Here is a 16036-nt window from a genome sequence, read left to right on the forward strand (position 1 = left end):
GGTACCGATAGAGGGATGCTATCAGGGGAAGACCTTCCTACTTTCTGTATGGCCCGGAATTGCTTCCAGGAAAACGCAGCAGGACACCAAAAACATTCAGTGGAAAGTAGTGAGGACAAAGAATTGTTAGTATATTATTTGATTTCTTATAATAGGAGAGGTGATTGTGGAAAGTGCTTTGGAATAATAAATACCTTTTATTTTATTCTAGAAAAGTCTGTTACTTTACTGTGTCTTGGGTTTGGAGCTCTCTGGTGCCCTCTTGTGGTCACAACATTAAAATTAAAGCACACACGTAACAATTTCAAATATTTGACGCAACTGCTTTTGTTTTTATGTGCTTCTATCTCATGAAGTACTTCATTACATTTCTTATGAACACCCCAAATTAGTGCAACTTCCACTAACTCAGACATTTTAATCTTCATGCCAACCTAATGCTGCATGTTTATGATGATTACATTAAACATTTTTGACAGCATGTACTGTTATAGTTATGGCTTGATTGGTTTATAGGGCACATAGTGGTTAGTGCTCATGGATTTAGTGTCCTGGGGCCTCATGCATAATGGCGTGCGTACAATTCGCACTATAACATGACGTAAGCACAAAAGCCGAAATGTGCTTACGCACAGAAAAATCCAGATGCTTAAATCTGTGCGTACTCCAACTTCCACGTTCTTCTGCTACATAAATTCCGGTCAGCGTGAAAAGTAACACTCGTGCACGCACCTCCTGTCCCGCCCCAACTCCTCCCAGAATTACGCCTCTATGAATATGCAAATCAATATAAATAGCTCTTAAGCTCAGCCTTCTGTCAAAAGACAATGGGAAAAGCATGGGGGAAAATATAAGAATTTCAGCGAATACCAAGTGGAGGCAAAGGAAAAACGTACTATTTGTTGGTTTAAACAGTGGAATAATCAACAAACGGAAGTTGATCGAGTGATATAGCGTGTTGGAGAAACTCGAAAGCTCAAGTCCACCAAGTCGCACAGTACCCAAAATAAGAAAGAAGCAGTCACACATCCAAGTCGCCGTGAAAAGGCGAGTTGTAGCCCAACATCTGAGTGTCGTATGAAAGCTTATTAGGGTACAGAGAAAAAAAAGGCACACAGTGGGGAAAAAGCACGAAATGTCAACCTTAATCTCGACATTTCCACTTTAATCACGTAGTTTATTTTGTCATTAAAGTAGAACATCATAAACTTCATCTTAAAATCGATTAATTTACTAGTTTCTCAAATCCCATCGTAACTAAAGTAACACGTTAAATGTTTTGTTTTGTATTTGATCTTCTATGTGCTCTGTGTGTGTGAATCACTACTTGCTTCTTAAACCGGCTTTCTCTTCCTCCGACAGGACACAGAATCCATTACATTTGTGATATTACAGCTGTCTGAATTATTAAAATACTGAGATGTATACATGATATCTTTTTCATGATGATAGGAATGAAAGCGTGTTATTAAACATGGGAACACGGTGGCGGTACTGTCTCTTTCAAACGTACTAACCTGTAATTCCTGTCCTTACTTTTCTTTCTCCAAATACCCAATCACCACACAATCAGCTCTGTTAAGCCATCTGTAAGCTTACAGCGACGATTCTTCAGAACTTTTAAGGAACATTGAAATATCTTTGTAGTACGTGTTTAGTTATTTTATCCATCTATCCTTCCAGCATACAGCAATCAATCAGGATCAATCTGCGAACTAGCTAGCACTGCGGCACCGTGTCCTCACATGCTTAATTATTAACGATACAGCTTATTTAAATGAAGTTAGTTTTATCTGTATAATATAATCAACATATTTTGCTGCATTTCACCTTAAAAATGATATCGTCATCATATGTAAATACGCACTTTATAAAGTGGCGCAGGTTGTGTAATATTATAACTGTAGTGCAAGTTTACAGTGAGGTAATTGTACTTATAAGTACAAACAGTTCTACAAGGAGCACTTGATCGACTGATTGACTGCGTTTAAAGTTCTTGGGATGAAACTGTTTCTGAACTGCAAGGTCCGTACAGGAAAGGCTTTGAAACGTTTTGCCGTGGCTAAGACAGAGTGTGCTTGATGCTGTATCCCGATAATTCTCTTTCCGATCAGCTGCTGCTGTGATTCCCCACTCAGAAACAGTGATATAAATACTCCGAGTGGTGCAGTGAGAGTAATATGGAAAAAGATGATCTGCTGTGGCAAACCTTAACGGGAGCAGCTGAAAGAAGAAGAAGAAGAAGAAGGTGCAGTGAGAGTAACAACGCTAAAGCAGTATTTGGAATACTATGGCTATTCTCTGGACCATTATATTGTTACAGGTTAATTACAATCGGATGCATTACACTAATAAACAATATGTAGTTAGTTTCAGTGTATTTATAAAGCCGCGTCAGGAATGTGCGTCTAAGAAAGAAAGGATAACCACACAGGAACAGTTGCACTGCTTTGACGCTGGGTGCCGCCAGTCTGCAAAACCGAGCGGAGAACTTGTGTACGACAGGGTATGAGGTACTGTGGAAATGTGAGTGGCTTTACGACAAGTTTAGGTTTTATACATCGCGATTTGAACGTGGAAACGTTCTTACGCAACATTTCTGTGCGTACGCACCTTTATACATGAGGCCCCTGGATTGAAATCCCACACCTGAAGTTTGCACTATGACCTTTATCTCTGAATTCCCAATTTTTGCTCCCACACCCCAAAGACTATACTGCTAGGATCATCAGAGACAGTACATTTGCCCCATATGGGAGTGCGTGGGACTACAACCTTGCATGTCCAGTGGTAGCTCCAGTCTTGCCCCCTAAGCTGCAGGGACAGGCTCTGTCTGCCCCTTCACTAAATTGGTTAAGTAGCTTTGACAACATTATGCTATAACTGCTTTACAGACGTATTGATAAGTTACAGTATTTTGTTCACGCCAAGCAGTTGTTCGCACCTTCCTTTACATTGCCAAACCTGCATGCCCACTCCCTAGAACCTCCCATAGCCTCAGCGCCCCATACGCTTCGTTTCACGCACGACAAGGTGCAGCCTCTTACTTGACTCAGCTTTCCAAGCAGCACCTGCCTGTTATACTGAGTGCCATAAACCGCACGCAGCCCTCAGGTCCTTGTGCTGCAAAACCGCAAATCTCAGCTGAAAAAAAAATTTCGTTTAGTCTCGGGCTTTTTATAACTTGAGTTAGCGACCACAGGCAGCTGACAGGAAGGGTAACATTAATTTATGCCTGACCCTTAAAAAAAACTTAAGGAAAATATCGTTATTTGTGGTATGGCTCAGCTCATGCAATCAGTCCTGTAAGTAACGGTTGGATCCAACCTAAATAAAATTATCCAAATATCTTCTGATTGTCGACAGCTCAGCAAGCTGGTCTATAGGTTTTAGTTTCATCCCGAGCCAGATTGTAATTAGAAATATTTAGAAGGGCCATAAGATAATAGGCGTATAAAATCTGTTTGTATAATTTGCTGAGTCTTTATTTAAATGCTATGAATCAGCTGAAAGGCCGATGCGATCTTTAAAGCCCACGAGTTCAGGACTCGCTTCTCCTGTAACAGCGTTGAAAGTTGGCAGAGGTTCAGACAGGTGTCTGCTTTTAAGCGTATGGCACCTCCACTACACCAACATATTAACCCAGTAAGTTAAAATAACAGTCGGCGTCCTCAGAAGGCAATCAGCGGTGCATTTTCAGCAGCAGCAGATTCCCCAGCTTACTGCCATTATGTGCTGTATCACAACAACAGAACGCCTTAGGATCTGGAAGGAGATGGGAGTCCTCTGAGGTAAAACGAGAGAGAACGCACAGGGATCACAGTGGCAGTACTCATAATGTTCTCGTTATGTATAGCTGATGTACCCTTCACATGAAAACACTGCTAGTTTTTTGTTACTTTTTTTTTTTAATTCATGCAGGGTGTGAATCAGCTGGAGTACCAATTGGTCATGACATTACGCATGCATATAGCAGATCAGGCAGCAATCTTAACAGTATGCAGTACTAGGGTGCTGTACCGTGTTAGCCATTATGGATGTAGTGGGACGTCAAGCAAAATGACACCTTTCATTGGCTAACTAGAAAGATTACAATATGCAAGCTTTCGAGGCAACTCAGGCCCCTTCTTCAGGCAACACGTAATCTTGAAAGTTCTGGCCATGGCTGCTACAGGTCTGTGATGTCACACTAGTCTCCCAAAGCATCATGGGGCACTAGTAAAAAAAAAAATGTTAGTCTAAATGGTCCGCATGGCAAATTTACCAGAAAATATTCACAGAACAAGATTACTGGCAAACAGTACATTCAATGTGAAAAATGCTTTAACAAATCAACAGTAGTCGGTCATTTCTACTCGGTCATACCCGGTCTATCTTCAGTCTCCTACACTTCACAGAAATTTAAGCCATGTTTACTGAGGTCAGTTTGTAGCAAGGCTACATAACTTGTCGGGCGGATTAGCCTTCTGGACTGGCCGTCACTATATAATGTGGCTGGGAGGGAGTCTAAGGAATATTGCTTCAGGCACTTTTGTGGATGACCAAGTGCTGGGAGGACTCCACCCGGTAAGTATTCCAGCTGCCAGGGTCATGTTGCTATAACCATAGACATAGAATTACTAGACGCCGCATGACCAGCAGCGTTGTACGTCAACATCGCCGCCATATTGCGAGTGGCACTGCTGTGGAGTGAAGTAATGGCTAAAGATGCCTGATGCATGTGCTACTTGGGATTGTACAAACCGCTGTATGCTCCAAACCAGATCCCGGGGGATTACATTTCATAGGTAAGGCTGAACAATTGTTTTGGTTATATTAGAAAATCTCGTTTTATAACCTTAGCACTCAAGGTCACCTTAAAATAAAATTAAACAACATCAGTAAAATTAAAACAAGAGAATGATAAATCAAAAAGCAATAATTAGCAAACAAACAAAGATAACTGGCAGTAACAGTGCAAAATTCACAATTGGTATGCCGGTTTGAAAAGATACGTTTTAAGGGCAGTTTTAAAATGTGTTATTGAATCGAGCTGACGGATATGAGAGGGAAGAGAATTCCCGAGTTGAGGAGCACCAGGAGAGACGCTCGAGCTCCCATAGCGCTGAGTCTGACGTGTGGTACAGAAAGTCGAGCTGCAGATGAAGATCTGAGCGAGCGAGAGGAGTGTCAGTCTGGAGGAGATCAGTGCGGTATATAGGGGGGAGCTTTAAATGTTCAGAGCGGTGTTGTGTATTGTATTCTGTAGTGAACAGCGAGCCAGTGAAGTTGAGAGAGAATCGGTGTGATATGTTCAGTGGATTTAGAACAGCAGGTTGTTATCCTGGCAGCAGAGTTTTGAAGAAGTTGTAAGCGATGGATACGTTTTTGTGGGATGCCAGATAGAATAGCATTACAGTAATCCACACGTGAGGTGACTCGGGCATTAATCAATACTTCAGTACTTACTGTGTTCTGTAAGAAGAGGAAGAAGTCAGGAAATGTTTTGAAGATGAAAGAAGGCAGTCCGAGAAATGTATCTTATATGGGAGGGATTATTTAATAATCATAATATGTATTTAATAATTGCCATTATTAGTGTATAAGTGGATATAAATAATTGCTTTTAAACGATTCGCCAAAATTGTATGTTGTATGTAAACGATACTGTTTTAAACGTTATTATTTTTATATCAGAAAACCTGGTTTACACATTTACCTGTATTAGTTTAAATGGCACTTTTGCCACTCGCAATAGGGCGGACGCGCTGACGTATCATGTCGACTGGGCAACACAGTGAATACGGCATCTATCTATATACTGTATGTCTATGGCTATAACAACTAAGCAGGGAAAGGATGTTTCGGTGGGAAACTTTTCGTTTTAAGGGGAATGGCGGATCGAGGAGAAGAAGAAGGCGGAAAAGGCAGAGGGCAAGAAGGCGAGTATCTACACTTAAAAGAATCTTCAGGATCAGACTTCACCCAGGGATGTCTGCTATTTGTGGGTGGCCACCACGAAGTTGAATCAGTGCGACGAATCCCCAAGAAGAGGCTCGGGGCTGGGGTTCTCTGGGTACTCCCGTTTGGTGAATCAGACTCGTGATTACGTTTCTTCGGGATAGCCAGCCAGGAAGCCGTTTTCGCTGGAGGACTGTTTGTTTTTTAATCCAGTAGAAACTGTACTGCAGGTTTCTTCGATGTGTTCAAGGACTACGTTACATCTTTTTTTTCTTTATGGCTGTTTCAAACCGGGAGTTAAGATTTGGCCGCTGAGGAGGGCGTCCGGGGAAAAGGGTTCACAAATGAGCACTCAGGCAACGGGCAAGTAAATGTATTAATTGGATTACAATATACTTAACCAGTCCAACTTCCTTCTGATTTTTGCCAATAATTTAGAGGCGCGTATAGGGGAGAAGAGGGGCCGAGGACCGAATATGTTAATGCTATTTTATCCTTCAAATATCGTCCACTTCCCTCTCGGGTGGTGAAGTGTAGTAATCGTGTCCCGTATCGGGCGATTGTTACAAGGTGAGCACTGTTGCTGGTTTTGTTGTTTATAAACTTGAACCATAATTTAACGTGTGTGTTTAATAGTATAGAGAAATTTACGTGTTAACCCTTTATGAAATTTTGTAACACTCATTCTTTGTTTTTGGATTTTTTCCCCCCTCGCTGTATCATTTTTGGGCACTTTGAACTTCCGAACTTTTATCCATCTGTCCATTTCCCAAGCTTATTCAATCCAATTCCAGACTCAAAGTCAGGCACATTGCTTTCAACCACCGTCAAGCGGAAAGCAGGAAATCTTCATGAGCAAGAAGAGCTTTAAAACAAGTTGTCCTGGCAATACACAACAAAATAACTTTGTCCAGACCGTTCAACAAAGCCCTAAGCAATAACCCAAAAACTGTAGTGAAAAGCTCTAAAGCTGTTTACCAAAGTTAAAAAAAAAAAACAAAAATGTAGAATTCGTACATTACAATGAAAGTTGTTATCTGCAATCTTGGATAACCCGAGTAAGCACACGCAGACCTTTATGCAGTTGTGCCGATGAAGTCACACGCTGTGTGCTCCCGAATCTCTCTAAGAAATATGACAATAACAACCATCAGCAAAATGTCATAACATGTCATGTTACTGGGTCTGGTATAAAGTAAGCTGCTCCGCTTCACCCAGGATGTCAGAGTTGGAAGAGTAGTCGGGTGGACTGGAGTGGAGAAGAGTTGTATTGCTGGATTTGCTGACGGTGTGAAGACAGAAACCCCTATAAGTCATTTGTGGCAATAAATCTATTGATTTGCACCTGGAACTGTGTCTGTGCTGTTGTGTCTGGGGTTTGGCGTGCTGCAATGCCCTCTAGTGGTCCACAATAGAGCGATAACAAGATAGTAATGGATACATTTAACGTTTCTAATTGCATGTCAATAATTCCAGCCCATCATCAAGTAAAGCTTAGTCTCTGGGTCAACCAGTCCATTGCAGTGGAATCTGTACATGGAGAAAGCAACTGCAATTTTCAATAATCTAAAGATACATAATGAAGTACATTTGAAACCCAATTTTTCCCTGGTGTGGATGTTTCCAGGGGGAGCAATGCACTTTGACTCTTATGAGAAATTTGATTTTCACCCAGCAGTGCAAAGATGAGCCATATGTGTAGCTATCACAATGCATTTTGGCTAGGGGAGTAGCAGTGGGCTCAAATTTATGTAGTGTAGAGTAGTGGCAGCAACTCATAAGTTGATCAAAGTGGAATTATAAAGTCTAAAGAACAAGATAATACAGACTTGAAACATGGAGAAGAAAGAAGGACTAGGTGCATCTGGTTTGTCAGCAGCAAATGTTTTTGTGCCCTGTGATTCACTGGCATCCCATCTCTTGTGACTATGGCACTTTAGGTATGCATAATCATAGAAAAGGTTGTCATCATGAACAAATTTGCGACCTTAGGGGTCCTAATTGATAACATGGAGGACACAGGGTCCACTTAGACTGCAGTCAAGAATACTGTTGACTGCAGACACTTGGCTATCATATCACACCTTGGACATACTGAAAGCAAAATTAGGGCCTGCTTGAACAATAACAAAGGGGAATACAAGCAACTACGGAGCATTTTTTGGAGAAAATATGACAGAAAAGACACCAGTCATTCATTAGCCAGAGAAGTTGAGGACAGCCTGAGACATAACAACTTAAAGGTAGTTAACAAGATGTGCAGATCACGCACTAATCATGTAAAGGCTCCAATCCTAGGAGTTGATGGCAATGCATATTCCACTCACACAGATGTGATCACTTTTTACAAAACATTAAACCAGAGATGTCCAACTCTGGTCCTGGTGAACCGCAGTGGCTGCAGGTTTTCATTCTAACCCTTTTTCCTAATCAGTGACCAGTTTTCACTGCTAATTAACTCCTTTTCCCTTCATCTGAATAGTCCTGTTTTTAAGGATCTAGTCCTCTGAATTGATTTGTTTCTTCATTAAATGGCAGCCAAACAGAAATGAGACATGAATCAAGCCAACAGATGACCAGCTAAATTGGGGCTTCAAACTCCAACCAATTTCAGTCCAACCAGTTTCTTACTGAGAAGCCAATCCTTGTTGTTAATTAAAGCCATTATTGAATATCAGGACTTGTTGCTGCTCTCATTCTGTCACAGCAGACTGTTGATTTTCTGTTTTTTTTAAGACCAAAATCAAGATGTTTTGGTGACCTGAGCAAACCAACATGACCGTGACCTTCACATTTCTTTATTTTCAGGTTAGCTGGTCATGTGGCAGCTTGTTTTGTGTCTCATTATTGTTTGGCTGCTCGTTGAAGATAAGAAACAACTAAGGGGTATGAGTCAAGTTAATTAAAATTAAGGCAAAATAAGTTAATTAGCAGCACAAATGGCTCACTAATTAAGAAGATGGTGAGAATGAAAACCTGTAGCCACTGTGGCCCACCAGGACTGGAGATGGACCATCCTTCAGCCACACCATGTGTCAACCTTGATCATGCCTTTGTTGCTGCTGTGGATGACCCCACCTTATTAACAGATTTTCTATCCTCAGTTTTCCTGAGGTCCATACGTGATCCATAAGTTATGCTATGGCTGAGTAGGTGGTGCTGACAGTATTTCACCAGAGCTGGAAACCATAAGCATGTCCTTTCATAAGCTCCTTCTCCCGATACGGTCATCAAGGTGGGTTTTTAGTTAGAATGCCAGGTCAACAGGTAAAAATCGTGAGGTGGCATTTACAGACTATTCACACTGCTTTCCGTTCCAGGTAAGGTCTTAGTCAATGTCCTCCTTGCATGGTTGTCCCCACTACTTGCTGCCAGCTGCAGACCACAGCAGTCAGGCTTTACCATATGCCGTTTGGATGGTATCTTTACTATGAAGCTGTTGTTGGAGATGTCACTTATGTTGACCCGAAGGTGGTCCTTGACCAGGTTAACTGTCAAGCTTTGTGGAAAGCTTTCTAAGAGACTCCAACACTCTCCCTACAACTCACCTGGGAGCTGTATAAGGGTAAAAAAAAACAAAAAAACTGAGCACATCTCTCTGGTGTTGGCCTCTCTTAGTTTGTTACAGGGTGAATTTTAAGATTTTAGTGTTTGCTTTTAAAGCCCTTCTTGGGTTGGCTCCACCATATTTGGCTGATCGTATTGTTCCATATTTGTCGGCCATTCAGCTGAGGTCTTCAGATCAGCTACTGCTCACTGTCCCACGCACACGGTTGAAGCTGAGGGGCTGGTCCTAAATTGTGGAACAGTCTGCCCCTCGTAATAAGGTTGGCTCCCACACTTCACAGTTTTAAGTTTTTGCTAAGAAAGCCCTTTTATTCAGTGGTTAAATCTTTCTTTTTTATTTTTTTTAATACCGAGTTCATCTTATGTATGTATTTTATATTGCTATTTATGTTTGTGTGTTCATGTATGTATAATGTTTCCTTTTGTTTTTCTTGTTAATAATTCCTTATCTGGCTTTTATTTCATACTGTTACCTTTAATTCTTTGTACACAACGCCCGTCGCTACTACAGATTGGATGGTTTAGTGAGGTCCTCGGATCGGCCCTGCCGCGGTCGCGCGCGGCCTCTGGCGGAGCACCGAGAAGACGATCGAACTTGACTATCTAGAGGAAGTAAAAGTCGTAACAAGGTTTCTGTAGGTGAACCTGTGGAAGGATCATTACCGATTGTGCTGACCCGTCATTGGACGGTTGGACCTGAAACATCTCGGGCCCGCTTCCCAGCCCTCTCTCCGAAGAGGCGGGGGGGCCGGGGTGGAAGGGGTGTCCTCCCTGGGCGTCCTTCCCCTCTCCCCCCGTTCCGCACCGTCCGCCCAGTCCCTCTCTTCGCGAGGTGGGGGTGGCGGCGGTCCTCCCCATGGTGCGGCCTTAGAGGGGCCCGGGTGGTAGGCGCTACCCTCCCGGGTGCCTGCCCGGACCTCTCGTTACCTCCGTGGTTGGCTGGAACGCGGTCACCTTGTTGTCTTCCCCCCGTTGGCTGGCAGGGAGAAAACCCGGGCACCTACCTGTCTGCTTCAGCGATGCGGTTCAATGACCCGGTGCACGTTTTGGTCAACTTCTGGTTGTTTTAAATGTGCTATATAAAGAAATAAATAAAACCTGAAACCTACCACCATCAGAGTGAGGATACATGGCACCATCATTTGGAGTTAGATGGGACTGTGCCCTAGCCCGCAGTACTGTTTTGCGGGACTGTGGACAAGATACTGAAATGAATCGCTCAGAGTAATGGACAGAATATGATTTTTTCTAACATTGACAATTGCATTGCTGGATGCCTCCACGGTAAATTTCTAGAGATCTCTTGAATAAACCAAGTCAGAGGCATCCTGTCTTGGCCTACATGTGTCTTGGCTGAAAACCAAACTATGGAGTTTGGGGGATGAAATATGCACAGACGACATCTGTAGTTGGGGTCATGAGGTTGAAGCTGTCACCAGGTTCACTTACCTAGCTAGGGTGCAGAGCTTCAATGGAAGGTACGTCTTCAGTGTTATGCACAGAAGAGATATGGTTTGCACTGTCATGAAATCCATCTTTGCTACCAGCAGAAGGTCCAAGTCAGCACCAAGATTAGAGTCTACCATGCCTGCATTTATCAATTCTATTCTATGGCTCGGAATCCTGGACCATGTTACCTCATGACATACAGAATTTCCAGTCTTTTCATATGTGGTGTCAGTGTCAAGTCTTCCATATCCACTGGTACAGCCCATGTACAAGTGAGGAGTTGTTGACTATGTGGGGTCAAAGCCAACTGCCTGCTGCAGACTCGTAGTATTTGGTCATGTTGCTCATCCGGACAGTTCCATCCTTGGCCACAGAGCATTGGCGTGTGCTGTTGCAACATGAATAGAGAGACATGTACCAAGGGGCTGGAGAAGGTCTCTAGGTCACCCACTGCACACATGAGTCCAGTAGATCTAAGATGGGTCACCTCCACCACGCTGAAGGAGTGGAATCTTGCAAATAGATGTGGCCATAAGAGATTGGTGCCACAGCCTACAGATTGTCTACATGATGTGACTGATTGTGAGCAGCAAGAGCTGAAAATGAACGTGGACAGGGAGTGTCATGATTGTGCCAAAGTGTCCCATATGGAAGGGTGACAGCCTGTCTTACCCATATTGAAATCTGTAGCACAGAAAAAGAACTGAGCAGGGATGGAAAATGAATGAATCGAGGGATTATGGACATGGCAGTAATGACAGCCCCTCATTATCTTCACATTCTTGAATTGCTCAACATACAAAAAAGTTTTCTGTGAAATAGTTTAGTACATTTTATGTATAATGACTATGAAAACACGCACAACTGATACATCTTATAAGTGAGTTTACTGTAAAGTTTCAAGTGTGCTCACAATGTGAAGCACAGCCTCTTAGAAGATGACTTTATTGACGTTACTCACATGTGCGTCACCTTCATCAAACTGAAGAATGAGTGCCTGTCCAGTCTCTGCAAGGAGGCATCCAGAGAAATATATCTGCAAGAAGCACAGACACAGAAATCGGTCAGTTTTATATAGCACCTTCCCAAATGAGCACTCCCACAATGCACCAATGGCGCATTCATTTAAAACAACATTCATCTTCTTAAAACGACTTGGCCGCTTTAGGTCCATGAGGAGTCAGAGCCGAGGTGCCATAACAATAGTCAGGGACAGAGTGAACACCTTCAACTTCTCACTCTAATGTCTGTTGGGGGTCAAAGCGCTCTTTAATTAAGTTATTTAGAAATCTTGGCTCTTTTGTCCTGCTTTGACTTTTATGAGCTCCTCAATCTTATTTTGTTAAACACATGGCAATAATCAAAGAAAACAGACCTTCATTAAAATTGACGTCTGTACTGATATCGGGTTTAATTTGATTTTCACATCCTTTTAGTCTTACATTAGGTCAGCATCAAAAACATTACTTCTTTCTTTTTCTTGTGATATCAAATAAACTTGTTTTATTTGAATTAATTTCCATCTTCATTCTGCCAACAAATGAGGAAATGGTGAAAGCAGCTTTTCTAATTTTAGACCGAGGTACGTGTCGACTCCTGCTGTCCGATTGATATGGCAGCTTAGCATAATGGAGTTTATTTATTAACACTTCTTCACACCCACTGCAGCATATCTTACCTTTACTGTAATTTTAGAGTATACTTTAGGGCACTTATTAAAAAAGCTTTTACAATAATTAATTTAGCATCTCTGCTAAATTTCAAATTAAAAAATACCTGCACTATGTCCAATTCACATTTTTCCTTCTGTGTTTAGGGTTTACCTATCTATCTATCTATCTATCTATCTATCTATCTATCTATCTATCTATCTATCTATCATATAGTGCCTTTCACATCTATCTACAGTTAGGTCCATCAATATTTGGACAGAGACAACTTTTTTCTAACTTTGGTTCTGTACATTACCACAATGAATTTTAAATGAAACAACTCAGATGCAGTTGAAGTGCAGACTTTCAGCTTTAATTCAGTGAGTTGAACAAAACGATTGCATAAAAATGTGAGGCAACTAAAGCATTTTTTAACACAATCCCTTCATTTCAGGGGCTCAAAAGTAATTGGACAATTGACTCAAAGGCTATTTCATGGGCAGGTGTGTTCAAGTCCGTCGTTATGTCTTATCAATTAACAGATAAAAGGCCAGGAGTTGATTTGAGGTGTGGTGCTGGCGTGTGGAAGATTTTGCTGTGAACAGACAACATGCGGTCAAAGGAGCTCCCCATGCAGGTGAAAGAAGCCGTCCTTAAGCTGTGAAAAGAGAAAAAACCCATCTGAGAAATTGCTACAATATTACGAGTGGCAAAATCTACAGTTTGGTACATCCTGAGAAAGAAAGCAAGCACTGGTGAACTCAGCAACGCAAAAAGACCTGGACGTCCACGGAAGACAACAGTGGTGGATGATCGCAGAATCATTTCCATGGTGAAGAGAAACCCTTCACAACAGCCAACCAAGTGAACAACACTCTCCAGGGCTTGGTCGGCATATCGATATCCAAGTCTACCATAAAGAGAAGACTGCATGAAAGTAAATACAGAGGGTGCACTGCAAGGTGCAAGCCACTCATAAGCCTCAAGAATAGAAAGGCTAGATTGGACTTTGCTAAAGAACATCTAAAAAAGCCAGCACAGTTCTGGAAAAACATTCTTTGGACAGATGAAACCAAGATCAACCTCTACCAGAATGATGGCAAGAAAAAAGTATGGAGAAGGCGTGGAACAGCTCATTATCCAAAGCATAGCACATCATCTGTAAAACACGGTGGAGTCAGGCAGTGTGATGGCTTGGGCGTGCATGGCTGCCAGTGGCACTGGGACACTCGTGTTTATTGATGATGTGACACAGGACAGAAGCAGCTGAATGAATTCTGAGGTGTTCAGAGACATACTGTCTGCTCAAATCCAGCTAAATGACGTCAAATTGATTGGGCGGCGTTTCATGATACAGATGGACAATGACCCAAAACATACAGCCAAAGCAACCCAGGAGTTTATTAAAGCAAAGAAGTGGAAAATTCTTGAATGGCCAAGTCAGTCACCTGATCTTAACCCAACTGAGCAGGCATTTCACTTGTTGAAGACTAAACTTCAGACAGAAAGGCCCACAAACAAACAGCAACTGAAAGTAAAGGCCTGGCAGAGCATTCAAAAGGAGGAAACCCAGCATCTGGTGATGTCCATGAGTTCAAGACTTCAGGCTGGCATTGCCAGCAAAGGGTTTTCAACCAAGTATTAGAAATGAACATTTTATTTCCAGTTATTTAATTTGTCCAATTACTTTTGAGCCCCTGAAATGAAGGGATTGTGTTAAAAAAATTCTTTAGTTGCCTCACATTTTTATGCAATCGTTTTATTCAACCCACTGAATTAAAGCTGAAAGTCTGCACTTCAACTGCATCTGAGTTGTTTCATTTAAAATTCATTGTGGTAATGTAGAGAACCAAAATTAGAAAAAAGCTGTTGCTGTCCAAATATTTATGGACCCATCTATCTATCTATCTATCTATCTATCTATCTATCTATCTATCTATCTATCTATCTATCTATCTATCTATCTATCTATCTATCTATCTATCTATCTATCATATAGTGCCTTTCACATACATCTATCTGTCTGTCTGTCTGTCTGTCCACAGTATCTCATAGTGCCCCTCATATCTGTCTTTCTGTGTGTCCTTGGAACAAATCTATTCATTCATTTTGAGAATCAGTTTAATTCTTTAAAAACACTCAGTCTACTAGTTGTGCTAATTTGTGGTCACTGTGGATGCTGAAGTCGGGAAAAAAACGGGAGACAAACACCAATTTAAAGTAAAAAGCAATTTCTTTATTCTTGGTGAGTCATAGACTGCTGCCCCCAGCTCGGTGCTACTGACTGGTCAGATCAGACAGCCTGCAGCCTAATGTGGGGCCTCCCTCTATATACCTTCTTTATACCTTCTTCGTGTATTAATAAAAATATATTTATGTGGCAGTTCATTTTGAGGTTATACATAAATTATAATAGCTTGTAACTCCCTGAATTAGAATGTGCACATTGCTTCTTTCAGATAAAGAGGTTATCGGGGCACTCACAGTTTTAAGAAATATGCTCAAATAGTTTTAAGCAAGAATTCAGAAACTGTCACACTGATTTATAATATCACAGGTTGTTCTGTTAGTATCAAGAGGTCAGCATTTTCTCATAAAAGAATGCAAGTTAGTCCGTTATTCTGTGCACAAGCCTAATTCTTTTTCTACCTAAATGAAGAACAAATCATATAAAAGTAATAAATCATACTGATCTCTGCAGCATGATTAATACAAAATACAGTACTTGGTATTGTGAGGTAACAACTTATAATCATTACAGTTAATAATGTTTTTTCTTTCTCATCACCCTTAGGCCCAAATCGTCACCTGAGATGTGCTGACAGCCACATTGCGTTCTGTACATGCATTGTATTCCCAAACATCTTTCTCTTGCTGCAGCACATAAACTGGACGGTCCATCGTGTAAAAGTTTACCCACCAACTCAACAGAATCTTTTCACCTCCAAATATCAAGCCAGCTCTAAAGCGCCTCATTCTCTCTGAAGGCTCACGATCTCAATGTCATGATATGCCTGTGAACATTTGCACAGGTGGTGCCCTCCAAAAGCAACTCTTAAACCACCTTAACTTTGAGAGCCTGCTGTTCTTGGTAATAAATCACATTTTTAGTTAACTAAACATCCTTTTACCGAAAGAGAAGAACAACTCTGTCAAATTTGTTTTAAAAAAAGAGTTGGCATTTGATACATTTGGTTTTCTTTCAGGGAATTTTAATTATTAAGACTTTTGAAACCCCCCAGAGTTTTTCTGCTGACTTAAATTAGAGGATGTATTGAACGGAATGCAGTTCACATAAAGGTGGCAGCGGCAGGTGGTTAACCTGACAGGAAAAGTTCGACATTTTCAAGTTAAAGTTATTTTTTCACAATCTGCTGCATGAAACCGTATTCTAATATGAAACTTTTTTATAAGTTAAAAAAATAACT

At 41.4% G+C, this 16036-nt stretch overlaps 1 protein-coding gene across 1 annotated transcript in view; it reads right to left on the reverse strand.

Moving 5' to 3' along the window:
* tshr (thyroid stimulating hormone receptor) overlaps nucleotides 1-16036 on the reverse strand; it is a 215308-nt gene that overhangs the window by 71571 nt on the left and 127701 nt on the right. Inside the window, exon 3 of the mRNA XM_039741715.1 lies at nucleotides 11918-11992. Within this exon, the coding sequence (XP_039597649.1) occupies nucleotides 11918-11992 (75 nt within the window). The remainder of the gene's footprint in view (nucleotides 1-11917; nucleotides 11993-16036) is intronic.

This window comes from Polypterus senegalus, chromosome 18, assembly GCF_016835505.1.
Source record: "Polypterus senegalus isolate Bchr_013 chromosome 18, ASM1683550v1, whole genome shotgun sequence".
In the NCBI taxonomy this organism is placed as follows: Eukaryota; Metazoa; Chordata; class Cladistia; order Polypteriformes; family Polypteridae; genus Polypterus; species Polypterus senegalus.